This window comes from Zootoca vivipara, chromosome 10 (genome assembly GCF_965207765.1).
Source record: "Zootoca vivipara chromosome 10, rZooViv2.hap1.1, whole genome shotgun sequence".
Classification (NCBI taxonomy): Eukaryota; Metazoa; Chordata; class Lepidosauria; order Squamata; family Lacertidae; genus Zootoca; species Zootoca vivipara.
Genome location: NC_142593.1, coordinates 59,289,358 through 59,315,189, shown reverse-complemented (window position 1 = coordinate 59,315,189; position 25,832 = coordinate 59,289,358). Strand labels below are relative to the sequence as shown.

Sequence of the window (25,832 nt, the reverse complement as noted above, 5' to 3'; positions counted from 1 at the left end):
AATCCATTGCTCTGTGTCCGCTTCTCTGGAGCAGCAGAAAACAACCTTTCACCCTCCTCTGCATGACATCCTTTTATATATTTGAACATGGCTATCATATCACCCCTTAACCTTCTCTTCTCCAGGCTAAAAATACCCAGTGATGATAAATTGCTTCTGTGATTCATGGGGCAACGAGGATACATAGCTGGGATAGCTCAGTCGGCAGAGCGCAAGACTCTTAATCTCAGGGCTGTGGGTTTGAGCCCCACGTCCAGCAAATGTTCTCTGCACTGGATGTCCCTTGTGGTTCCTTCTAACTCTACAATTTTATGCAAGAAGGAAGGGTGGAGAGAACAGGCTGCAGGTCAGGCTACTGCTTAATTGCCTTGTTCCCCTTTAACCAGGCTTCAGTCAGAGCTGTCAGGTGGAGACAGCCTGCGGAGGGGAGGACACTGGCTCACTTCAGAGTGTGCCACAAGGAGTTATGACATCTGCCTTCCCAACAGGGACTGAATCTCCTGCCTGTCGGCGACCAAGATGCTGGAGAAAGTCGTCGGCTGGCTGACGATCCGAAATGAAACCATCCGGCAGGGACTGGCAGAGGCTCTGTCCACCTTCATCTTGATGGTGAGCAAGACAGGGGTGGAGGGTGCAGGGGTCATTTGAAGAGGGAGAAGGGGTGGCAAAGGCTGGGGCATGCACACACCTCCTTCTTGTTCCTGAAAAAGTGATGTGTGTGGATGAGGAAGGAGGCAGGAAGGGGGCCCAGTCTGCATCAGAAGCAGAATTTATCAAGTTTGCAAAACAATATCGGAACCGAAACAGGCATCCCTCAAAAGGGGAACATATCTAAATTTTGAGATATGATTCTCCAGTCTGTCAGTATGTGTGCAAAAATGCATCTGTTAGGTCTGATCCTGCCTCGGGGCTCTTCTGAACACTGCAGTGTTGTGTGTGCCAACTATATCTTTAAAGCACGTTCAAAGAACATTGCCCTCCGCTCAAAGAATTCTGGATACTGTAGTGTGTTAAAGGTTGCTCGGAACTGTCACTTTGTGAGGGGCAAACTACAGGGCCCAGAATTCTTTGAGGGAAAGGATAGGCTTCAGAGCTGCTTTAAAGCCATACACAGTCAACAATGGTCATCTCCACCCCTGGTTCTGGGCACGAAGGATCAGTGTTTCTCACACACATGCTGTGACCCACGACCTGAGCACTGCTCATAATCCCCGTTTAGTGATCCACCTGGAGATCAGCAAACCTTTCATATGCTCAACAGTATATTTGGAGTAGCAAACAACAACCCGACTCAAAGATGATATTGTGGGAGAAAACGGGCGAGGACATTTTGTTCTGAACTTCAGTTTGCATTAGGTATCTGATTGTATTAATTGGTTATGGATTGGAACCCATTGTCTCATGATTTGGAGGAAGCATCTGATAAAAGCACCATTACGCCCAACTTAATGAGGAACATTTCTTCAAGAATAGCTCATGCAATACTATTTTTATTTTTTTAAGCATCTAACCAGCTAAAAATATTGTATTATTATTCCATGGGCTGTTTAATCCATTATCATCGCTATTAAATTCAGTATTAGACACTTTGGGATTAGACAGGGATAGTGGCATTACAATCTGGAAAGAAAATACAGTGGTACCTCTACTTATGAACGCGATCCGTTTTGGGGTGCTGTTCACACTCCAAAAAGTCTGTAAGTAGAGTGTCGCTACTGCAAATGCACGAAGCCCGATGAAACGCTTCTGTGCATTTGTGAAGCACACAGATTGCTTCTGCGCGTGCGGCAAAACCCAGAAGTATACACTTCCGGGTTTGCCGCGTTCGCAACCCGAAAATCTGCAACATGAAGCGAACGCAATCTGTATAATTATTCCAAGGGCTGTTTAATCCATTATCATCTCGATTAAATTCAGTATTAGACACTTTGGGATTAGACAAGGATAGTGGCATTACAATCTGGAAGGAAAATAATATGCTTCTGACCTGGGAGACCAGGATTCACATCCCCCCTCAGCCACGATGCTCATTGGGCGATGTTGGGCCTGTCTCTCAGCCTTACGGGAGAGTTGTGGGGAGGAGGAAGAGAAGCATGTGCATGGCCTTGAGCTCCTTGGAAGAAAGCATGATGTATAAATGTCATACATTGATGTCAGCCTAGACAGCTCAGTGGGTTACAGCTCTTCTTTGGCGATCCCTCGTAGCCGAGGAAGATTGTCTTCCATGAACACGGTTTTAACAGTGAGTCCGTAAGAGACTGTGGAGGTCAATTTTGGATCCACATGTCCTTCCACAGGGGGGACATAGGATTCCGGGCAGGAGTTGATCACAATGAAAGTTTGCCACACATGTCTTCCTCTTAGCATGTGTCTCCATGACACCTTTGGTAAAGGCTGTTCTCCAACTGGAGCGCAGGCCAGTCTTTCCCAGTTATCAGTGCTTATACTACATTTTTAAAGATTTGCTTTGAGAGTGTCTTTAAACCTCTTTTGTTGACCAGCAGTATTTCACTTTCCATTCTTAAGTTGGGAATAGAGTAGTTGCTTTGGAAGACGATAATCAGGCATCAGTACAACTTGACCAGTCCAACAAAGTTGATGTTGAAGAATCATGGCTTTGACACAGGCGATCTTTGCACAGGTGATGTTGTCCTGCTACCATGATGATGGATACCTTGACACATAGGGGTCTCTCTTCTTCCCCTTCCCCCCCACAGGTTATTGGACAGGGCTCTGTTGCCCAGGTGGTAATAGGAAGGAATAGCTATGGGGACTTTCTGAGCATCAATCTGGGATTTGGATTCGGTGTCATGTTAGGAATCCACGTAGCTGGTGGAATCTCAGGTGAGTCTGGTAGATAATGTGCCTGGCAGATCTCCCTTTTAATATCAGTGATGCAGTTTCAATCCGTTTAGATCTGGACATAAATTGCTTTAATCTAGATCAAGGGAAGCATCTAATCTAGATCAAGGGAAGTATAGCATCTAGATCAAGGGAAGTAATAGTACCACTGTATTCTGCTCTGGTCAGACGACCTCACCTGGAGTACTGTGTCCAGTTCTGGGCACCACAGTTCAAGAAGGATACTGACAAGCTGGAACGTGTCCAGAGGAGGGCAACCAAAATGGTCAAAGGCCTGGAAACGATGCCTTATGAGGAATGGCTTAGGGAGCTGGGTATGTTTAACCTGGAGAAGGTTGAGGGGTGATATGATAGTCATGTTCAAATATATGAAGGGATGTCATATGGAGGAGGGAGAGAGATTGTTTTCTGCTGCTCCAGAGAAGCGGACATGGAGCAATGGATTCAAACTACAAGAAAGAATCTTCACTTCCGGTCTCTTCCAACTCTATGATTCTATGATTCTAATCCCCCCTGGCTGTTTTTTAAAAGGTTGATTTCTATATTATCTTAGTGCTTCTCTTCCTTTCCTTTTGCTGTTCCAGAGAGGTTCTGTGTTTCATAACATTTTCTGCTGGGATGGTTTTAGTATAGGCTTCCCCAACCTGGTGCCCTCCAGAGGTTTTAGACTACAAAACCTAGCCCAAGAGAACGGCGGATAGAGAAAAGTTTTCATCCCTCTTTCTTGGCACTAGAACTCATGGATATTCAAGGAAGCTGGTTCAGGACAGATAAAGGAAAGTGTTTCTTCATGCAGCACATTGTTAAAGTGTGGAACTCTCTGCCGCAGGAGGCAGGGATGGTCACCAACGTAGATGGCTCCAAGAGGGCATTAGACAAATTCATGGAGGACAAGAGGGCAATCGGTGGCTACTAGCCATGATGGTTCTGTGCTGCTTCCACAGCTGGAGGAAGCAATGCTTCTGAACAGCAGTTGCCTGGAAAACGCAAGGAAAGTGTGCCCTTGCACTCAGGTCCTGATTTTGGGCTTCCCACCACAGGGGCACCTGATTGGTCACTGTGAAAGAGGGTGCAAGTGATCCAGTGATCTAGCAGGGTTTTCTTACATTCTTAGTCGTTTATACAACTGTAGACCCAAAGCACTGGAGGGCACGAGCACTGGCGCCAACTCTAGGGGGCTTTGGGTGTCAGGAAACTCAGGTGTTGTTTTTTCAGTGGGGCTCTGACACAACCTCCAAGGCCCTACAAAGTCTTGGAAGTGACTTCCAGTAGAAACCGGAAGTAGACAACATCATGATGTCACGTTACGTTGTGGTTGCCGTTGGGCACCCATAATCTTGGCACAAACTTGAGGAAAGCTGTTTTCATCTTTGTATTATACATCCCTGTATTATACTGATTTCTGCAAAAGGACCTGGAGAACTTCCACACACCGGAGGTCTAGAAACGTACATATTCAGCCTTGAGGCCATCTCTATACTCACAGAACTGGCTTGCTTTGATTTTTCCCCATTGTCTAATTTTCTTTTGAAACTTTTCAGCATACGATACCATAAAAAGCAAACTAATCTAAATGAAAAGGAAAACAGCCAAAAAAGATTAAGCTTTTGTGTTTTTAGCAAACACACTCTCAGAATTGGTCTTTGTTGTGTTGTTTTTGCAAAGATAGCCCTTCTAAGAATTGGCAAGACAGAAGGGGTGGCTTGCAAATGCTATTATTGCTACTACTATTACTATTATCATCATTTACTCTTATATTCCTGCCATTTCTTTTGCTCCTGGAAGGTGCTCACATGAATGCAGCAATTACATTTGCAAACTGTGTCGTGGGGAATCTGCCATGGTACAAGCTTCCGGCGTATGTGATCGGCCAGTTCGTGGGATCCTTCTTGGCTTCTGCTATAACGTTTGCACTGTATTATGGTATGCTATTTCCCTTGACCCCCAACCCCTCACAAAGCCACTAGAACCCCTCACAAAGCCACAGGGGAGAGAGAAGAACTACCCTGACACTACACTACACACACACACACACACACACACACACACACACACACACACATTGCGGGTCCGTGGAAGGGCAGAGTGTTTCGATCTAAAAGTCTACTTGTAGCCTCTCCAATTTGTGCTTTTGCTGTTGAACTGTGTAATCTGGTTGATTCCCTTTCAGAGGCCCTGATCGATTATTCCGGGGGGACCCTGACTGTTGGAGGACACTCTGGCACGGCAAACATCTTTGCCACCTACCCGTCTCCGTACATGTCGACTTTGGGCGGCTTTGTAAATGAGGTTGGTGCACCAGGATTGGCTTTACTTATTTAATTCATTAAAATAAAAAAATTCCTTCAGTAGCACCTTAAAGACCAACTAAGTTTTTATTTTGGTATGAGCTTTCGTGTGCATGCACACTTCTTCAGATACAGTGAAATAGGAGTCCCCAGGCACTTATGTAGAGAAGGGGTGGGGAGGGGGTGGGGATGGGGAGGGGAGGGGGGATCACTCAGAAGGGTGGTAGAAGTGGGTGATTGACTGACTTTCATTAAATTTAAATTCATTAAAGTTATATCCTTTTGGTTATATACTGTACTTAAAAAACCATACCCAAAGTGGTTTGCTAAAAGAATAAAACAGTAAGATTATCAGGGAAAGCAGTTAAAACACAACTATTTCATAGGGAGTCATTCTATAGCTTCTAGATAATAGACACGGAGAGCTTGGACCACACTGAAATGCTAAGATAATAATTGTCCTCGTACGGGACTCCTCCTTAAGAGACAAATGAACCCAATCAGTCTTCAGAATGCAGGGGGTCGGCCCAGCCATGAGGCAAAGTGAGGTGACCGCCTCAGGCGGCAGGATCCACCCGGGCAGTGGATCCTGATAGCAATCTTTCTTCCTGCCTTCTTCCTTCACCACTTCTTCCCTGGCAGGGAAGGGGGACGCCATTTTGGTGTCTGCCTCAGGTGGGTTAAGAGGTAACAAAACAAAACAAAACAAAACAAAACAAAACAAAACAACAACACCACAAACTGTCTAGTAAGTATAAAACCAAATTTACTAGAATAATAGCTAGAATAGAGATAGGCTAGTAACCATTCAAGCAACAAACTTCCAAAGTGCCATGTGCAAAATAGGGACTGGAGATACTGTAAACATGGAGTGGATAAATGTACAACTCTTATCTTAACATGTACAGTAAACGTTATACAGACTGGATTAATGAACCGTTCCACAAGTAGCGTAAATCCAGTCACAGAGCGGCTACTTGGTGCCGCCACAACGGTGAGGGTAGCATAGTGGCCTCTTCTGCCTCTGGGCTGCCATCTTTTTTTCATCCTTCCTTCCTTCCTTCCTGGCCTCATCCCCACAGTTCATCACTACAGCTGTGCTATTAATCGGAATCCTCGCCATCAACGACCTGAACAATGCAGGTGCTCTTCCAGGCACCCATGCCTTGAGTGTTGGGCTTCTGGTTGCGGTCATCGGCATGTCCTTGGGGATGAACACAGGCTACGCCATCAACCCTTCCAGAGACTTGCCACCAAGGATCTTCACAGCCATTGCTGGTTGGGGGCTGGATGTTTTCAAGTGAGTGCCTTTTCTCTACCATAGAATCGTAGGAGTTGGAAGGGACCCTTTATTGCATGGATTGATTAAATCTGATTACTGAACCTTCTTTCTTATTATTCCTGGTTCGCTCTGCCCGTCAGGTGCAGGGTGGGCAACAACCACCTATTTAAATATAGATTAATTGAAACAAATGGGTTGGTAGCTCTTGTGGATGCAAAAGTAGGTCTGAACCTCCTCTCCCAACATTAGGTGAAATTTCAAAAGTTAGGTCATTTATTGAGCTACAGTGGTACCTCGGTTTATGAACACAATTGGTTCCGGAAGTCTGTTCATAAACTGAAACAAACTTTCCCATTGAAAGCCATGGAAAGTGAATTAATCCATTCCAGATGTTTCCGCGGCATTCATAAACCGAAAATTCGTAAACTGAGGTGTTCATAAACCGAGGTTCCACTGTATCACATTTCTTAAGGACTGGAGTAAGTGTACAAAGGGTGCTTTTGATGTGCACCCTACCTCCTCTCCAAGGAATTCAAGGTGATGTACCTAGGATTTCCCCCTTTTAAAAGTGCAAAATGAAAGTATAAAAAAAGGTGGAAACAGGTCTCCTGAACTTGATGCAGTCCTTGGAAGCAGGATGGGCCAATAAATTGAATCAGGATCCTGTTTTGTGTAATTGGGGATGCAGAGTGGGAGACTGCCAGATCTGGACGAGGTTGCACTCCCCCCCCCAAAGGAGCAGCTTGGGGGTACAGCTGGATTCAACACTGTCAGCGGAGGCTCAGGTGGTCTTGATGGCAAGGAGCACCCTTCTGTTCCCCTAGCTCAGCTGGAACCCCTTTGGGACAGCTATGCCTTGGCCATTGCGCTCCATGCTCTGGTAACTTCCAGACTGGATTGCTGCGACACGCTTTACTTGGGGCTGCCCTTGAAGACAGCTCAGGCAGGGATGATGGGAGTTGCACTCCCACAACCTCAGGAAGGGCCACCCTTGCGTTAAAGGATGGCTGAGTTGTGATGGATGTAACTGAGGGGCAGTACAGGCAAGGGATGGTCCAGTTCAGAGATGGGGAAGATACATGCAGAAACCATTTTGTGTGGGTCCGATGGATGCACAATCACACACGCACACACGCTGCTCCTGACCTGGAAGCGCCCCTATATGGGGCAGGACACACATGGGGGTCAGGAAGGGAACCTCTGCTCAAAATGGTTGTCACCTCAAATGGTTGTCACCATCCAGCAACAAGACGGTCACGGCTTGCCCATCAAAAGGACCAGATCCTTTTGAATACTGCCACCAGGTCGACAAAGAACCACGAGGGCCGCAGTTATGCTGTCAAAGAAGGAACTGAGCTCAATTTATGCTCTTGGCTTCTCCTAGAACCGAATAAAACCAGCTTTTCTCCCCCCCCCCTCCCCAGGGAATCAAATCATTGGTGGTGGGTCCCAATAGTCGCACCGATGTTGGGAAGCCTCCTTGGAATTTTCATCTACAACATCTTCATTGACTTTCACAATCGCCCTCGGCTGGATGGGAGCAAGAAGCCAGACTGCGAGGGCGAAGAGACCATTGAGCAGAGACTGTGAAATCTGGACTCCCGTCCACCGGATCCTGGACTTGGGACAGCTCCATAGCAGACAGCTGTCTGCTATGACCACAGTGCCCAAGAGCGTGCAAGCAGGCATCAATCTATGTACTTAGCTAATAAACAGAGTGCACTTTTTGGGGGGGAAAACAGGGGAAGGCTGGAAGGTGTAAGTTCATGCTCTTCTCACTCAGCTGCTGCCAGTGAGCTGCATCTCATTGCTTATGTAAGAGCCCTGCTAAAATCTCTTTAGGCAAGAATGCTCAAGGGGTGCGCTGTGAGATGCTGCCCTTGAAAAATACACCATCACTTCAGTACTTTCGGTTATAATAGATGGGTGACCCAACATTTTCCTTGTAGACAGAAGTAGCCCCAACCACCCCACACTGGTCCACGCAATTAGACAGGTGCAATTTGTGAACTATGTGCAACAATTGTGGAAAGATGCAGGAGAATTTCTAGGCTTGGCTATGACGTACAATCAGGCGTAAGAATCCTGGCTGCATCTGGCTGCTCCCTGACTGCCGTAAGACACAGAAACACCCTCTTCCTGTGACTACCATTTAACTCTTCAAACAAATTCAATTTCTTCAAAACCTGGGAGGTTGCAAGCTCTCCTTCCTTGGAGGTTGGATGGCCCTGGGTCATGGGTGCTTTAGGTGAGATTCCTGCATTGTAGGGGGTTGGACTAGATGACCCTTGTGTCCCTTCCAACTCTACAATTCTGATTGTGTGAAAATCTCATCCCAAGGCAGAGTTTGGGAACGCAGCACCTCCCAGGTGTTGCTGGATGCTGTCTGCGCAAATCTGTATGGCCAAAGGTCAGGGGATAACGGGAGCTGTAGCCCACTATCCTGACTGGTGAGAGGGCCACTAGATCCCCGGCAGAGATCCTTCCCTGACCCTTTTCCCTTTAACTAGAGAAGTTCGCAAACAAACTAGGGTTACCTGCATACAATGGCCCACAATCCTGACTGTAGCCCACAATCCTGACTGGTGACGGCCACTAGATCCCCGGCAGAGATCCTTCCCTGACCCTTTCCCCTTTAACTAGAGATGTTCGCAAACAAACTAGGGTGTCCCCTTCCCTTGATGGTTCCAGCTGCAAACATCAAACTGCCAAACTCGCTTATCCGCAACTGCCCGAATTGCAGATTGTGTTTCTTTCCTCTGATATCGTGCCAAGGACGATTAGGACACAATTCATGTGCGATTTGGTTTATGACTTGAAAAGTGATTGGCTCTCAGCCTGGTGCACTTCTAGCTGTTTTGGACTACAACTCCCACCAGTATCATAGAAAGGTTGCTCAAAGGATGCTTCCCAGGGGAGGGTTGCTTCCCCCCACCCTTTGTGCACTTTATCTCCTCAATGTAGACAGGAAAGGGGATTCTCAGGAGGAATCCCCCTTAGCCAGCCATTGCATTACAATCCCTAGACAGGCTTAGTATACCTGAAGGAGCGTCTCCACCCAGGGGCGTAGCCAGGATCAAAACTGGGGGGGGGGGCAAGCCATGATCGTTCAGGGGTGGGGCCAAGGCATGGGAGGGGAGGGGCCACAAAGTGGGAATGTGGGCGGGGTTACAGGGCCAGCGGGCCCGGCGATATCGTGGCGGCGGCAGCGGCCACCTTGTGCTTCTGGGGCTGGCAGCGTCAGCGGCTACCCTGCTTGGCCTGGAGAGGACGGAAGGGTCGGGGTGCCTCTGGGTGACATTGTGATGCTGGAACTCTGCAGCAAGAGGACGGGAGGGTCAGGCAGGCGAGAGACGGTGGCAGGGCGGGCGAGGGCGAGGCAAGGCATGGCCGCAGTCATGATGGCTCCGAAGCGTTGCTGCATATCAGCATAATATTTCAACCATGTCGTGGGTTCAAGCCCCACCTTGGGGAAAATTCCTGCATTGCAGGGGGTTGGACTAGATGACCCTTGTGGTCCCTTCCGACTACAATTCTATGATTCTATTGATATATTACCTTAGCATATGCACCATTCTGCTTTCTTGAATTGTCCTAGGCATAGCAGCCAACTCCTAGAGGCCTAGGTGTCTCTCTCCCCCCCCCCAATTACTGGTAAATACTGTATTTGAAAGAGTCATCCCCCCATGTTGATGGGCTTTCTATGTGGGGCTTATCTGCCCCCCCCGTATTTTATTAAGGATGGAAGAGGGAGGGAAGATACCGGTACGCCTGTACAGGAGCCTTGTAAGCAGCTTTCTCTCTGCTTGATTTATTATACAGATGCAGGAGGAGGGGCAGACTGGAACACCACTGCTTTTTATAAACATCTCTGTGTCTATCAAAGGTACAGCCCCCTCCTTTTCCTATTCACTCCCTTTTAGCCTTGCAGAGCCACCTTAATCAAATTGAATCCTCTGCACCCTCATTAAATCGCCAATAGAACTCTTAATGTGATCCCTGAATGTTCATTAACAACTCCCACTGAAGAACAATAGGGTGAAGTGGTGGCTATCAAATCTTGCCTGAAAGGGTATTCTGCTCCATTGTCTTAACTGGTTAACTACCAGTAGCCACTTTATTTATTTGATGTGTTTTTGTTACAGCTGTGTTCCTGCCCGTCCCCCAGCACGCGGAGACTGAGCTGCTCTTGCTAAAGCAAAGCCCTTTCCACTTCAGTTTTTGGAGGGGGAAAGTGCTGGTTATGGTCTGTAAAATACATTAATTTTTTGCTTCTAGGGGGGGGCAGCTGCCCCCCTGCCCCCCTGTCTATGCCCATGTCTCCACCCCCATCACTCAGCCCGGACACTGAGGTCCTCCTCTGAAGGTCTTCTGGTGGTTCCCTCACTGCAAGAAGTGAGGTTACAGGGAACGAGGCAGAGGGCCTTCTCGGTAGTGGCGCCCTCCCTGTGGAACGCCCTCCCAGCAGATGTCAAAGAGATGAAGAACTACACAACTTTTAGAAGACATGTGAAGGCAGCCCTGCATCAGGAAGCTTTTTTTTAAAAAAAATTTTTTTAAAAAGAATTTAACTTTATTGGAATTTAAATTAAAATACATTCACACACACAAAAAAACCAAAAAAGCATATAGAAATCATAATATACAAAATCATATATAAATAATAACCATAATAAAACATATAAAATAATACCGTATAGCTTCTACTACAAATAATATAATGTAAATGATAATAATTATAATAATCATAAACATAATAAATAAAGACAATACAATCAACAAACAAAAATAAACACTCAATTATTCAATCATGTCCGAAATCACGAGATCAGCATACGCTTCAACTATATTCCTAATTCCTTATTTACCTTGTTTATTTTAATCCTTCCCCTATAGCTCCTCCTCCCATATTAGACTTCCACTTGTCTCTATCTCAGATTCTTTAATTACTATTCTCTTATACTGCTACCCCTCAATTCTATATAATTATATAAATATATAAATATATCCTATAATCCTCAAATAATATCTAAATTCAAATAACATCAAAACTCAAAAAAGAGGGAAAAATTCACCATTATTTAATTTTATCCATTTAAATTTAAACTCAAATTGGCTCAATACGAGGTATTAGAAATAAACCCAAGATTTTACCGTGGGGCACTGTCCCTTTATATATTCTCCAACCTTTTCCCAATTTTGATGGATTTTTTTATTAGTATACCCTCTGATTGAATTGGTCAGGTTATCCAAATCTAAATAACTAATTAACTTCTCTTGCCATTCTAGAATATTTGGTATTTCTTTCTTTTTCCAATAGGATGCAATCAGAGTTCTTGCAGCTGTTACGGCATACAAGAACAATGTTGCATCCTGTTTTTTGATTGTGTTGTCCATTATCCCCAGTAAAAAGGATTCAGGGGTTTTCTTAATATTATATTTAAGTGTTTTTTAAAAAATTTCTTCGAATACTTGGTTCCAAAATTTTTTTATTTCCCCACAGTGCCACCACGCATGCATATATGTCCCCATTTCCCCCCGGCATTTCCAACATAAATTGTCCTTGGTCTTATACATTTTGTGGATTTTCACCGGGGTGAGATGCCACCTGTAAAACATCTTGATCACGTTCTCCCTAATTCCCTCCGAGGCTGTGAATTTCCAGGTTTGTTTCCATAACTGTTCCCATTGGTCCGTTTGTATATTTCCCCCCATATCTATAGCCCATTTTATCATCGTCCCCTTCACCATCTCATTCTTGGTCTCCCATTCAAGCAGCACGTTGTACATTTTGGATATTATTTTAATTTCAGGTTGTATTAATTATTTTTCCAATAAAGAAGGTTCCTCCAAAAATCCTAATCTTTGTTTGTGTTCATTAAATTTACTATAGATTTGATGATACTGAATCCATCCAGTTAACTGGTGTTTTACTTTCTCATATTCTTTTAATTTAAATACCCCCTCGTTTTCCTCTAAGAAATCTTTATAGCTCCAATTTCTTTCTGAATTTAATTTCTTTACTGTAATTATTTCTATGGGTGACGCCCATCTGGGAGTTTTAGGCTCCAACAGTCTTCTGTATTTATTCCAAATCTTTAAAAGAGATCTTTTGATAACACGATTGTTGAAGCCTTTGTGTGCTTTCACCTTATCGTCTACCAAATAGGCGTACCACCCAAATTTATTTTCAGCACCTTCCAAATGTAATAATTCACTATTCTCTAGCCTCATCCATTCTTTTAACCATACAAATCCTGCTGCGTCATGTATCAGGAAGCTTTTAATGTTTGATGTTTCATTATATTTTTATATGTGCTGTAAGCCTTCCAGAGTGGCTGGGGAAACCCAGCCAGATGGGCAAGGTATAAATAATAAAATAATAATTATTAGCACTATTATTAGCAACGTTCATTCCAAGGAAGAACCCCCCATGTCAAACCTGAGCCCACTGGTCGCGTTTGGCACAAAGGAAATTCAACCGGAGCCTAAAGTCTTTTAAATAAATACTTTTAGATAAATACATCTTGGTCCCATTCGATGCTCCACCAGTCACAAACTGGGAGGCCTTTTCTGGGGGGGGGGAGTGGATCCAAGCCACGGTGGGTCGGTGCAGGGTCAAAGGGCAAAGGTCAGTCAGGGCTGGGGTTCCCGTCTCCTTGAGGAGCTGCTGGCCTGCTGCGGATTCTTGGGGGCTGTCCCCGCCTGGCTCTTCTGGGAGGAGGGCGCCTGGGACGGCAGCTTCTTCTTCATCACTGGAGTTTTGCTTTTGCTGCGGAAGACCTTGTTTGGGTCCAGCTTGTTCACGAAGGAATCAGCCTCCTCAGAGAGCTGCTCCGTGTTGACGGTGATGGGCTTGTACATGTTGAACCATTGCTGGAAGAGGAGAAGGGAAAGTGAGGAGCAGCAAACGGCACTCACTGCAGGGTAGGCGTGCGGTTCTGGTCGCCTCGCCTTGAAAAGGATGTTGGAAAAGGTTTGGAGAAGGGCAACCAAAATTATCAAGGGGGTGGAGTGAATCCCCTCTGAAGGAAGGTGGCCGAGGTTAGGACCTTTTGGTCAGGAGAAAAGGCAAGTAAGAGGCAGCAGGATAGAAGTCTATGACGTTTGGCACGGCACAGAGGAAGTGGAGGGAGTCTCATTGGGAGATGCAGGTAAAAGGTAAACCAGGTAAAAGGTAAAAGGTAAACCAGGGAACTCAGAGGATCCAAAAGAGGTGTGGCTCTCGGGTTCAAAGGCCGTCCAGACACAGAGGAGGACTCTAGCCTCCGAGCCCTGCCTGTCAAGGCAAATTGCCCGTCTGATAACACTGCTATCAAAATGGGCAATAAAAAAAAATCTGCACACAGCAGAGATTCGCACTGGATTCGAATGTCGGTCTAGGGCCTGGGAGGCCAGGGGTCAAATTCCCGTTTGGCCATGAAGCTCACTGGGTGACCTTGGGCCAATCACTCACTTTCAGCCTGACCTCCATCGCAGGGCTTTTGTGAGGGCAGAATGGGAAGGAGCGGCAGACCCTAGGTAAAGGGACGGGCTGTTTGTCATTCTCTCACCTTAGCCTGGGGGCTGATGCCATAGCTGGTGAAGGCGTACTGCCAATGTGGCAGTCCCAGGTGGGTGATCAGGAGCCGGTAGTAAGCGGTGAAGGTTTTGGTGAGGAAATGCCAGTCGAGAGCTCAGTCCGGAAGCCAGATCTCGGAATCCGGGGTGACAACTGGAAGTGAGAAGAGAGACTATTAGTGCCGCAGGGTGAGAAGAACGGACCCCCCACCTCTCAGGGTTTTTTAATAAGGAACTCTTGAGGCCTACGGATGACGATCTGGGCCTTGGTGCTTTTTACAATGGATAAAGGCATTTCGAAGGGAAATTGATCCTCTGAGGCCCTTGTTCAGGTGCCTCCTCCACGAGAGGGCCGGAGGGTGGCCACAGGAGAACAGGGTGGCCTTTTCTGCAGTGGCTCCCTGCTTGTGAAAGGCCCTCCCCAGGAAGGCTCGCCTGGCACCTTCGCTACCTATCTTTAGGTGCCAGGTGAAAATGTTCCCCTTCAACCAAGCCTGATCTCTGATACCTTTCTAAATGTGCTGGGTGAGGGGGGTGTTTGCTTTTCTTCTTGTTTTTATTATGTATATATATAGAGAATAGATATAGATATATATAGTAATTTTATGTGGTGAACCACCCTGAGATCTGTGGATGAAGGGCGGTATACAAATGTCAATTATATTAGCAACAGCAACAACAACAAAGCATAGCTTGCTTCAGGAAGACTTCATCACAGGCCATCATAGACAACAGCCTTTGTCAACCTTGTGCCCTCCAGATGTTCTGGACTACAAAGCCCATCACTCTCAGCCAGCACAACGGTATGGTGCTAGGAACAGTAGTCCAAAACATCTCCCACAAAGACAAAAGCCAACTGGGGTTTGAAAATGGGGTCAATTAGTGAAGACAGCTCTTGGGCTGCTGGTATCACACAACATACCCGGCTTGGTGTTCTTGTACACAAGGCAGACCTTCCCATTCCCTCCGCACGGCTCCAGCTCAAACACCAGGCTCCACGAGTCCAAGTGAGGTTTCTCCGGCTGACCCCCATTACCTTGGGGGGGAAAGAAAAGGCTGAGCGAGGCAGGCAGGCATTCTCGTCGGGTGCAGGGCAAGGGAAACTCAAACCAGGCAGAGCTTGGGAAGCTGGGCATCGGTGGGGCTTGTGCATAAGGTGGCAGAAACTTTTGGTGGGGTAGCAGGTGGGGGCGGAGAGGAGCACTGAGGTCTCCCATGGACAAAGGGGTGAGGTGGGGCAGTACCTTCTTCGTCATCCGTGTCCTCCAAGTCAGCCAGCGTGGGGGCATTGGGCAAGGCATAGACGGGTGACGCTCTGACTCGGTTTAACTTGGAGATGCTGTTGATGGTCATGGAGCCAAGGATGCCACAATTCTGTAGAAGCACAGAAGGCTCACAGAACATGGTGCCCTCTGGAGAAGAATCTCAGCTTTCTTTCGTTTTGCAAAAAGCAAGCTCCCTCTTTGGAGCAAAGACAAGCTTCTGCAGTGATGATTCCCCACATATATAGAGATGATAAGAAATATATTGGGGGGGGGGAGTAGCAGTGCTGGATATATAACATAGAATACAGCTACTTTGGATTCAGCATCGGCCCTTCTCTGTGCCAGCCTTGTGCTCTACCCACCGAGTTACCATCCCTCTAGCAGAATGTTCTTGCAAAGAGCAGTTCAGGTTATCAGAACTTCCTTCCCCTTGTGGGCAGAACCATGGCTGTGTGAGAGATTGAGGTGGAGAGTTAAAGACCGTACCCCAAGACAGCAGCAGTTTATTCCTGCAGTGTGAGCAGTGCTCCTTTTGAATACATTACAATGTCACTAAAGTGGAAGATGTAAACTTCAGTTGTATAGGACCTGCTGTAAAAGTGCATCCTTACGCTGTCTTTATTGAATTTATAGCTATGACTAATGGGCCTTTGTCTAAAGAAGCAATAGTGGGTTATAAAACAACAAAGCAGAGATAACAGAAAGAGAATATTACATGTTAGCTCATCCCCTCCATATAATGATGATAATGATGAGAATAATAATATGTATTAGTTTAAAAATCTGGAGCAAGTAAACCAATTAGTCCTCTAGTTCTTCTTTTCCCTGAGGCCAATCTGTCTTGCAGGGCAAATTGGAAAGTGTGAAAGCCCTTGTTTCCAAAGAGGAACTGTTGCCCAATTGCTGCCCAGCTGGGCTGGTGTAGTTGAGTCATGAATCAAGATGCGATTTGATTGGGTGGTGTAAATGAAAACTACAGCACTATTTCAGAAAAGAACTGATATCTCAATTTATTTTTATTGTTTTGTTTCCCACCCTATCCCACCCAAGGGTTGAGGGTGAGCAGCAGGTATTTCATCTGAAACATGTCTCTCTAAAGGGCTCGTGCTTAAAACGGAAGAGATAAAACAGCCTGGGAAGCAAAAGTCTAAGGCATCTAGGCTAGGGACTGGAGGTGCTGTAGGGGTCAATCCCAGCTTTCTTTCTTTCTTTCTTTCTTTCTTTCTTTCTTTCTTTCTTTCTTTCTTTCTTTCTTTCTTTCTTTCTTTCTTTTAGAAACTGCAGATGATTAAAAGACTTTCAGGTACATAGACTCATAGGATTGTAGAGTTGGAAAGGACCGCAAGGGTCATCTAGTCTAACCCCTGCAATTCTGGAGTCTCTTGCCCAATGTGAGGCTCCAACTCACAGCCATGAGGTGAAGTGTCTACTGCTCTACCTACTGAGTTCAACAATGTTCCTCCAAAAATAAACACAGAAACAGCAGTAAGCATTACAATCCCATTTCATCCAATTCCTAGGAGGAGAAACTTCGGGTGAATTGTTTTTTTGCCTGTATTTTCTCTGTTCTCGTGCGGGATTCTTTCTGAGAGTTTATTGCATAACCTCAGAAGTGAAAGAAGGGGCATTTCTGCCTGAATCCTGTGGATCTTGGTGGCTTGGTAAATCCTTCTTGGTTTATCATGCTGCTTCAGCTGCCAGATTCCACCTCAAAGGCCAAAGTGAAGAGGAAGCCATGCTGTCTGCACAAAATACCAGCAAACTCCAGAACATAGAGAAGATGACTGTGCTAACCTTGCTTTGGTCAAAGCAGAATGACACCTACTGGCATGGCTGAGATTGCATAAACAAGCAGTTGGTAGCCTCAGGCTTACACCCTCCTCCCCTCATGGCAATGCCATGCCTCTCATTCTGCTCTGTATGTCCTTTAGCAAAGCTCTCTCTGTGGCTTAAAGAGCTGCCAGCCATTTCTGGCTTGGCTCAGCCACCCTTCTGGTCTGTGTGCTGCTCCTATATTGGAGTAATGCATCACTTACACAACAACAACATACAGTGCAGAGCTGTGCGTGTAATATTGCACACCTTACAACAACCCTGTATGTATTAGTCCCTATATTGTGAATGGAGTGCAGTTTGAGATGTGGGTTTTGAAGGTTGCCAACTGAATTTGTGGCTGAGATGAGATTTGGTTCTCCCCTGGATCTGTGCGATGGGTGTGTTACTGACTTATCTCTTCAGACGATCTCCTTATTCCATGCTATATCTCCTCCTTATTCCATGCTATATCTCCTCCTTATTCCATGCTATATCTCCTCCTTATTCCATGCTATATCTCCTCCTTATTCCATGCTATATCTCCTCCTTATTCCATGCTATATCTCCTCCTTATTCCATGCTATATCTCCTCCTTATTCCATGCTATATCTCCTCCTTATTCCATGCTATATCTCCTCCTTATTCCATGCTATATCTCCTCCTTATTCCATGCTATATCTCCTCCTTATTCCATGCTATATCTCCTCCTTATTCCATGCTATATCTCCTCCTTATTCCATGCTATATCTCCTCCTTATTCCATGCTATATCTCCTCCTTATTCCATGCTATATCTCCTCCTTATTCCATGCTATATCTCCACCATTTCGCCCCTGCTTAGCTGTTCGGTTGCTGCCACCGGCTTTAAGGGAGTGCCCTCCCTTCTCCCACACCTGGTTATGCTTAAATATGTTCTCTCTATGTGCCTTTTTTTTATAAAAAGTATGACTTCTTTGAATAGTGCTGTTAACTTGAAGTGCTTTGAGGGAAAAGCTTGTTTAAATTAAACACAAATCAAAAGGTTTGAATGAAGCTCTTTTAATGCCTGGGGTTGTGAGAAACATCACTCAGTACAGGTTGATCACTGCTATCCATTTCAAAGAGGGCTTAAAATAATAATTTTATTAGCTTTTGAAGACTTCTTTGAAAGGTGTAGCTGAACCCAGAAGGGCATGTTTTCTTGGTAATGTCTAGCCACAACTCCCAGTCATGCTCTTGAAGAGGCATCGCATAGAAGAGATACAAACCCTTTGTTCATTCTTTGTGATCTGTGCCACAGGCCTCTGTTGGCAAGAAATGGGAAGCTCCTCAGAGGGAAAAAAAGCATTGTGTTGTTAGCCTTTGGCCAATTTAAAGTGGCACCTAAGGGGATGGAGACATCCATGTGTTCGAAGACTCAAAAGATGAAAGGGACGGGTTCTAAAATCACTGGACTGCCTTGTATTTGACGACTTGCCTGGTAGCCACAGGCAACCAGGAATTTCATGCAGGTGACTGAGCAGCCAGCTCACTTGATTTCTTGGCTAGCTGTAAAGGAAGAGTAGTGTTATCCAATCCACAGTCAGCACAAAAACACAGTGGACTATCAGAGTGTCTCTCCTCCACCATCCATCATGGAAGAAGGCACTTTTTTATTGTGTTTCCATGCTGACTTTGGAGGAAGGGACAAAACAAATATTGCAGGCTAGTAACTTTTTGCCTGGCATGCTCTGTTCCATGGGGTCACGAAGAGTCGGACACTAAACAACAGCAAACTTTTTGACTTATTTGTAAGGCTAGCTGAAGAAGTACCCTTCTCCCTTTTGTGTACAAAATGGATGCAGCAGGATGAAGGAGAATTGCTGCTGCAACTTTGTTGAGCTCTTCTTGTCCTGGCAAGAGTACAGCTATGGGGCTGGGGCCCTGTGCTGTAGGATCACGCTATACTAGTTATTAGAGGGTTGGGTTGTTGTTATGTCCCCAGAGAAATGGATGGTTGTTTTTAACCCTTTCACAGAGACACAAATACCTAGACAAGGGCTGGGATCTAAGAAATACCCATGCTTATATGCATGTCTGTATTGTGTATATGGGACCCAGGTGGCGCTGTGGTTAAACCACTGAGCCTAGGGCTTGCTGATCAGAAGGTCGGCGGTTCGAATCCCTGTGACGGGGTGAGCTCCCGTTGCTTGGTCCCAGCTCCTGCCAACCTAGCAGTTCGAAAGCACGTCAAAATGCAAGTAGATAAATAGGAATCACTACAGCGGGAAGGTAAACGGCGTTTCCATGTGCTGCTCTGGTTTGTCAGAAGCGGCTTTGTCATGCTGGCCCCATGACCTGGAAGCTATACGCCGGCTCCCTCGGCCAATAATGCAAGATGAGCGCGCAACCCCAGTTGGTCACGACTGGACCTAATGGTCAGGGGTCCCTTTACCTTTATTGTGTATATATGTGTTTGAGTCAAAAACGGTTCTAAAATTTAAGCTTCATTGAAAAAGTTTCTAAATTTAAATATATTTATATTTTTTATTAAAATTTCAACCAAAGCAACAAAAACGAAAAACAATCAACACCACCACCACCACCACCACCACACACACACACACACACAAGCAGTATCAAATCTATGCTCCCTTGCAGGAATCCCTTGCAGTCGACTGACTTGTGTGAAGATACAGTGAGGTTGTGCATCCATAGCAGCCAGCTTCTGTTTGAGGAACGAGCAAAGGAAGCAGTACCCTGCCAGGAATAGGTGGGGCAGTGACAAGCTGTAGGGAGGCTGAGATGTACCTCCCCGTACTTAGGTGATGCGGGTGATGGTGTCCAAGGCTTGGCGAAGGCTTTCGCTGGAGAAAGGCCCTAGCGGCTCCTCTTCGATAGCTTCCTGTTGTGGGGAAGCACACAGCATGTCAGAGAACTGGAGACACCATCCCTGCCACCACACCAAGCACACTCAGGGATCAATCACCAGCGGTTGCTTGGTATATAATAAAAAAGAAAAACACTACCAGTATTTTATTCCCTGAATCTAATTGTCTTTCTCTCTCCAATTTTAAGGGAGTGGCTTATATATGTCTCCCCCCCCCCTCTGAATTTTAAAGGTGCGGCTTATCTGCTGGTGCAGTATATTCGGGCCAATATGGTATAATTGAGAGAACAAACAACAGGAGTCCATGGGGAAATGAGAGCCATACCTTACTGACGCTACGGAACTGGAAGAGGACCTCTGTCAGAATGATCTTAATGTAGGGCAACAGATCTTGCCTCGCCCCAAGAGCTGCTTTTCCACAGGAAAGGATGTTACAGGCATTACTCTCGACCGTAGTCTGGAGGGAAAGGTTGAGGAAAGTGTGTTTGGGAACCTTAAGTACAGTAGGAAGAAGTCACCATTCAGTTGGGACCTTTTAGCAGTTGGGAAAATATTAGTAGTCTGTAAGTGGCAGAGTTGTTGTGCAGACTTACAAGATTCATTTTTCCCCTCCAGGAAACTCATACTACTGGCAGGTTACGTGTTCCCCATCCTATATTTGTGCATTTGGTTCTTCCTGCCTAAATGTAAAACCTGACATTTGTCCCTGCTGTATTTCGTTTTGTAAGTTTGGACTCAGTTTTCCAATCTGTTATGGTCATCTTGAATCCCGATTCTGTCTTCTGCGGCATTGGCTAATCCCCTCAATTCCTTCGTCCAAGTCATTTAATTTTAAAAAGGTGAACAGGCCCAAGACAGAACCCTGGGGCAGGATTCATTCTCTTCCAACACAGCTCTGTTTTTGAAGCTAATAGGAAACCCAGAGGCAGTTTCATATGCTTTGGTGTGAATGTAAATAGCAGCTAAGGACCCAATCTGTCAGGATCTTCTCAACCTGGTGCCATTCAGATATTGTTGTGCTACAACGCCCATCATGTCTAACCATTGGCCATGCTGTCTGGGGCTGATGGGAGTTCCAGTTCAAAACACATGGGTGGGGAAGGGGCACCAGGCTGGGGGTGGCTGACCTCCCTCTTGCAATGCTCCCTCCTCCCTTGACACCCCTACCTCACAGATGGAGTGTCCAAAATCCTTCAGTGAGGTTAATATTTGGCATAGGTGGCAGTAGGAGGCCAGACCGATGGGGGTGGCTGACCTACACTCTTGCTCTGCTCCTTCCTCACTTGACACCCTTACCTCACAGATTGAGTGTCCAAAATCCCTCAGGGTACTCAAGATTTGGGATAGGTGGCAGTAGGAGGCCAGACCGATGGGGGTGGCTGACCTACACTCTTGCTCTGCTCCTTCCTCACTTGACACCCTTACTCTCAGTCTTCCTTGAAATGGCTGCATGGCCGAAATCCCTTACTGCCGTCAGCGTCTGAGAGAAATGGCAGTGGGAAGCCATACCAACAGCCTCTGAAATTCCCCAGGGAGAAAGATGCACGTCAAACATGTCATTTTACTTATTGCAATCAGTGATCATGAGGGATGGAGGATAAATGTGATTCTGTAAGCAGATTGCTGCAAAATGTGAGGAACCAAATTTAAGAGTGGAGAAATGAGACACTTAGAGAACCAATTTGGACAGATCCTTCCATCCTGGATAATAATAGGGGTGGTTTGAAGAACAGTATTTCTGTGGATTCTGATGTGAACTGACCAGACCACACCTCCCAGACTCATGTGCAGCTTGCAATGCAAGTATGCCTTGCATTTTGACACCTTTGAATCTTGTGATACAGTTCTTGGCTTCATTAAACGCTAAAATGCATTAAAATGCATCATTTATTCACTGGAAGTATTTGTAATCCATCCCTCACCCAAAGGCACCAGAGCAGAAATATACACCATCTAAACCAGGGTGCTCCAATTTTTCAAACCAAGTGGGCCACAAGAGTAATTCAACACAGAACCTGTGGGCTGCACACTGTGGGAGAGGGGAGCGAGGCCAAAATTTGACACACAAGTGAGGCTCTGGGTTTTGGAAAGGAGGCACAAGGCTCTGGCAGGACCTAGAGCCTTCCCACTTTCTTCCCAAAGCTAGGAAAGAGCTAACTAGGCTTTGGGAAGGAAGCTGGTGGATTCTAGGACCCTGACAGATCCCTCATGCCTCCTTCCCAAAACCCAGAGCCTCACTTGTCTACCTTTGGGAAGGCAGCATGAAGGCCGGGGTGTGTGTGTCAAATTTTGGCCTCGCTCCCCTCTCCCACAGTGTGCAGCCCACAGGTTCTGTGTTGAATTACTCTTGTGGCCCACTTGGTATGAAAAATCCTCCAGGTATGAGGTATGAAAAATCCTCCAGGTATGAGGTATGAAAACCTCCAGGACAAGTCTGGAGGTTGAGAGTCTCCGTGTGAGCGCAGACTCAGACAGAGAGGAGTGAGATTGCATCTGCTACTCAGGGGCTGGGCAGTCCCAGTCCTGCTGGCTCTCCTCCCCCCTGACATCCCTCTTGAGGAGAGACCTGCACGTTGCTGAGCGACAGGCCAGGCAGGCTCAGAGGAGGAGCCCAGCCCCTTGCCTCAGTCTACGTCTGCTGCTTTTGTTTGGAAACTGTAAATGATGTAGGTTCTCACTTAAAAGTGACCTGAACTGAATTTGTTTCCCATCCTTCCCAACTGTCCAGAAGGTGTATGTGTGGGAAACCTAGCATGACTTCCACCTGAATCTTGAACAGAAGTTTGATCCGCAGTAGGTAATGCTTTTGACAGCGTGGAAGAAAGTCTGATTCCTGCAGAGCAAGCAGCTTCCAGGGGGCAAAAAGTTGGCAGCTCTACTTCAAAAACCTGGGAGATGCTAGAGAGTTGGGAAATCTCCATCCATGGCTGATGGGCTGTGGCCTGGCTCGAGGTTATGCAGGGCATCTGAGACGTCCTGAGATTTGCAGGCAAAATGGATCAATCCCCCGTCACACAGTCATCTCTTAGAGATCCTTACTCGTCCATTGAGCAGTCCAATAGACAGTCCACAATGGGGATGAGCCGCTTTGCAGCGAGGTGGACAATAGCTGCAAGAGCCTCTTCTTTTGTGCAGGCATCTGCGATGTTGGGGAGATGATTGTAGATCTCCTTGACAATCATCGGTAGCTGGAAGAAGATAAAAGACGACCAAGATGAGAAAGTGTGGTGGACCTGAAATGAAATGGAGGGATTTTGGGGAAATGATATATGACTTTTCTCTGTTCAAAGTGATTATTACCCCCCCCCCCAAAAAAAAAACCCAGAAGTTTTTGGGGTTATAGGGCCAGAAGTTCCAAAAAAGATGGTTATTTGTGTATGTAACTACAGCAGCTAGGATTCTCTATGCACAGAAATTGAAATATGAAGAGGTTCCCAGTCGAAAAGAATGGATAAGCAAAGAATAGATCAGCAAAGCTGGCAGCTAAAATAAGAGAACTTAACCATGACTGTTTTATGTTTAATGGAAGTCTTTTTAGGACTATTTGAAGAAATATTCTAATATCACAAATTCATGATCAGGATTTGAATTATGAGCAACGGAAAGAATTAGAGATTATTGTATTATGGGTATGATACAAGAGTGAATTTAGGGTACAGCAGTGTGATAGAATAAAGAAACACCATAAAATGGGATTAAAAGTAGGAAAAAGAAAGGAAAATTTATTATATATTGGAATTTTATGTATTGGAGACTGCGATTGAGTTGGCTAGATCAGTGTTTCTCAACCTTTTTTGGGCCACGGCACACTTGTTCCGTGAAAAAAATCACGAGGCACACCACCATTAAAAAAGTTAAAAAATTTAACTCTGTGCCGCCCTATATTATAATTATGACTGTAAGAAACACTTGCCAAATATTGCTTTCCGGCGGGTCAGCGTTGTGTATTAGCGGCCGCCAGGCACGTGACAATGCAAATCGCCCTTCTCGTCGCCGCACGTCGCGGCACACCAGCCAGCGTCTCGCGGCACACTAGTGTGCCGCTGAACAGTGGTTGAGAAACGCTGGGCTAGATGCCAACAGACAAGCTCTGTGAGGCAAAGCAAAGCAAAATAAACTGGGTGAGGGAAAGAAAGCACTCATCAAATTGAAGTGTCCAGCGATTAACCAGAGCACAATCAACAGAAACAATTATGGCAAACAGACAAGAGAAACAATGTGGTGATGGAAGTAAGAAAAGCATAAAAAATGGAAATGGAACTCAGAGGGGGAGCGAGGAGGAGTAAGGGGCAAAATCTAAAAAAGGCATCAAGAACCAGTAGATAATCTTGGATAAACTCTTTGTGAGAATATTATGAGGTGGCTGAAAGAGATACAGTGGTACCTCGGTTTGAGTACTCAATTGGTTCCGGGGAGCCATTCGCTCCCTGAAAATACTCAATCCAAGCGCCGCTTTCTGCACATGTGCGAACCACGCATATCGCTTCTGCGCATGCGCGCGCCGCGGAACCCAGATGTTAACTTTTCCGGGTCCGCGGAGTACTTAAACCGAAAGTATACAAACCGGAGCGTTCTCAAACCGAGGTATGACTATACCATATTTTTCGCTCCAAAAGACTCACTTTTTCCCCTCCTAAAAAGGAAGGGAAATTGTTTGTGCGTCTTATGGAGCGAAGGCACGGCTGCTGCTCCTTCCGCTGCAGCTGCCGACAGTGGGAAAGGATCAAACTTGCAAGCTTGGCATTGTCAGGCCCACGCTCTAACCAACTGAGCTAACTAGTGCAGGGTGGCCTTCTTTTGTAGAACTGAGTTACGAGGTCACAAAAAGATCCAGCTAACTTTACCTCTGGGAGCCTGGAGGTCTGAGCCTCCATTTCTAGCTCTATACAGAAGCATGACAATTTGGTGACCTTCAGTCCTTTCTGCTGCGAGTGGGATGCCTAATTCTGGTGTCAAGGATCGAAAGGACGCTAGGAGGGAGTGACAAATAGGCTCTGGGTCTGTTTTGCAGGGTCACAAGATATGGGGTCACTTGGTGAAGGGGAGCGGCTATGGAGGCAGACGAGATCATAAATAGGACAAACCTCGAGGGCCATGCAATATACGACTCCCCACCACTAGGACCAGCTTCCCCATAAGGGCAGCCACCAAAGTTACCAAAACTTCCACCAAAGGGAACCACAAACAAAACCTGGAATCAGCTGCAGCAGCTCAGAGTTGACAGGGAAAGCCGGGAAGCCCCGAGTTCAAGTCTCCGTTCAGCGCCACTATTCGGGTTGCTGCGCTGTGCACTGAATGGAGACTTCGAAGGAGCGATGGGGAATTTAACAGACTAGCATTTGTACTAACTAGACCATGAAGCAGCAATATTTCCAACCCGCTCTTTCCCTGCGGAGTCCAGGGCGCCTCAAGCGACGCTCCCCTGACCCTCACAACAACCCTGCAGGGTAGGGCGAGGGGCCAGAGAGAGAGAGGCTGGCGGGGCCAAGGTCAGCCCGCCCTGGGAGTGGGGGCTTCCACCGTAACCCCCTGGCCTGGCTCTGCACTCGGGAACAAAGCCCACGGACCGAGCGGGACTTGTTTTCTGAGGGAACGGAGACGGCACTCTGCACATGCTCAGGAAACACGTCAGCCTTTGCCATCTTTTTTCTTCGGCCCTCCGTCAAATTACCCCCCCCCGCTTTTCCGTCTTCTCCCGCCACCCCCGGCCCCGCGAACCCCTCCTGAGGTCCTTACTCCAGCGACCAGCCACATCCGCCATCTTGAAACAACCGCCACTCCCAGTGTCCCTCTGCCTTGCCACACCCCCCGCACCCACTCTCGGCTCCCATTGGCTGACGGGGCCCGGGCTTTGTCCAGTTACGGTGTCGGAAGAGCCGGCCAATGGGGAGGACTCGGAACGGGCGGGGGAGA

The 25,832-nt window shown here is 46.4% G+C and overlaps 3 protein-coding genes across 16 annotated transcripts; 1 reads left to right on the top strand and 2 right to left on the bottom strand.

The window, feature by feature from the left end:
- The first annotated feature begins 247 nt into the window (after nucleotides 1-247).
- On the top strand, nucleotides 248-10,986 carry LOC118077218 (aquaporin-7). 7 transcript variants are annotated; one of them, XR_015946043.1, is made up of 8 exons: nucleotides 323-609; nucleotides 2,718-2,844; nucleotides 4,648-4,785; nucleotides 5,033-5,151; nucleotides 6,233-6,450; nucleotides 7,857-8,129; nucleotides 10,255-10,318; nucleotides 10,578-10,986. XR_015946043.1 is itself a non-coding variant. In XM_088652816.1 (7 exons), the coding sequence occupies exons 1-6, from the start codon at nucleotides 520-522 to the stop codon at nucleotides 10,295-10,297; spliced, it is 735 nt and encodes a 244-aa protein (XP_088508942.1). In that variant the 5' UTR covers nucleotides 308-519; the 3' UTR covers nucleotides 10,298-10,318; nucleotides 10,578-10,986. The 7 variants fall into 7 exon arrangements, 4 of the variants coding, with proteins under 4 accessions (XP_088508940.1, XP_088508942.1, XP_088508943.1 ...); XR_015946041.1 differs by having other exon boundaries at nucleotides 248-609; nucleotides 7,857-10,318; XM_088652816.1 differs by lacking the exon at nucleotides 7,857-8,129 and having other exon boundaries at nucleotides 308-609.
- A 1,928-nt stretch (nucleotides 10,987-12,914) lies between these two features.
- Nucleotides 12,915-15,424, bottom strand: LOC148684486 (tubulin polyglutamylase complex subunit 2-like). The gene is made up of 4 exons (XM_088652825.1): nucleotides 15,237-15,424; nucleotides 14,915-15,028; nucleotides 13,986-14,146; nucleotides 12,915-13,308 (listed from the first exon to the last, which is right to left on the bottom strand). Exons 1-3 carry the CDS (start codon nucleotides 15,394-15,396, stop codon nucleotides 14,109-14,111), a joined length of 312 nt encoding a protein of 103 aa, XP_088508951.1. The 5' UTR covers nucleotides 15,397-15,424; the 3' UTR covers nucleotides 12,915-13,308; nucleotides 13,986-14,108.
- Nucleotides 15,425-19,562: 4,138 nt separating this feature from the next.
- On the bottom strand, nucleotides 19,563-25,809 carry LOC132592814 (uncharacterized). Of its 8 annotated transcripts, none has more exons than XR_015946048.1 (4): nucleotides 25,656-25,808; nucleotides 21,216-23,107; nucleotides 20,245-20,376; nucleotides 19,563-19,789 (listed from the first exon to the last, which is right to left on the bottom strand). XR_015946048.1 is itself a non-coding variant. In XM_088652821.1 (4 exons), exons 1-4 carry the CDS (start codon nucleotides 25,678-25,680, stop codon nucleotides 19,851-19,853), a joined length of 390 nt encoding a protein of 129 aa, XP_088508947.1. In that variant the 5' UTR covers nucleotides 25,681-25,809; the 3' UTR covers nucleotides 19,563-19,850. The 8 variants fall into 8 exon arrangements, 2 of the variants coding, with proteins under 2 accessions (XP_088508947.1, XP_088508946.1); XR_015946044.1 differs by having other exon boundaries at nucleotides 19,563-19,934; nucleotides 25,656-25,807; XR_015946049.1 differs by having other exon boundaries at nucleotides 19,563-19,934; nucleotides 22,684-23,107; nucleotides 25,656-25,807.
- Between the last annotated feature and the right edge of the window lie 23 nt (nucleotides 25,810-25,832).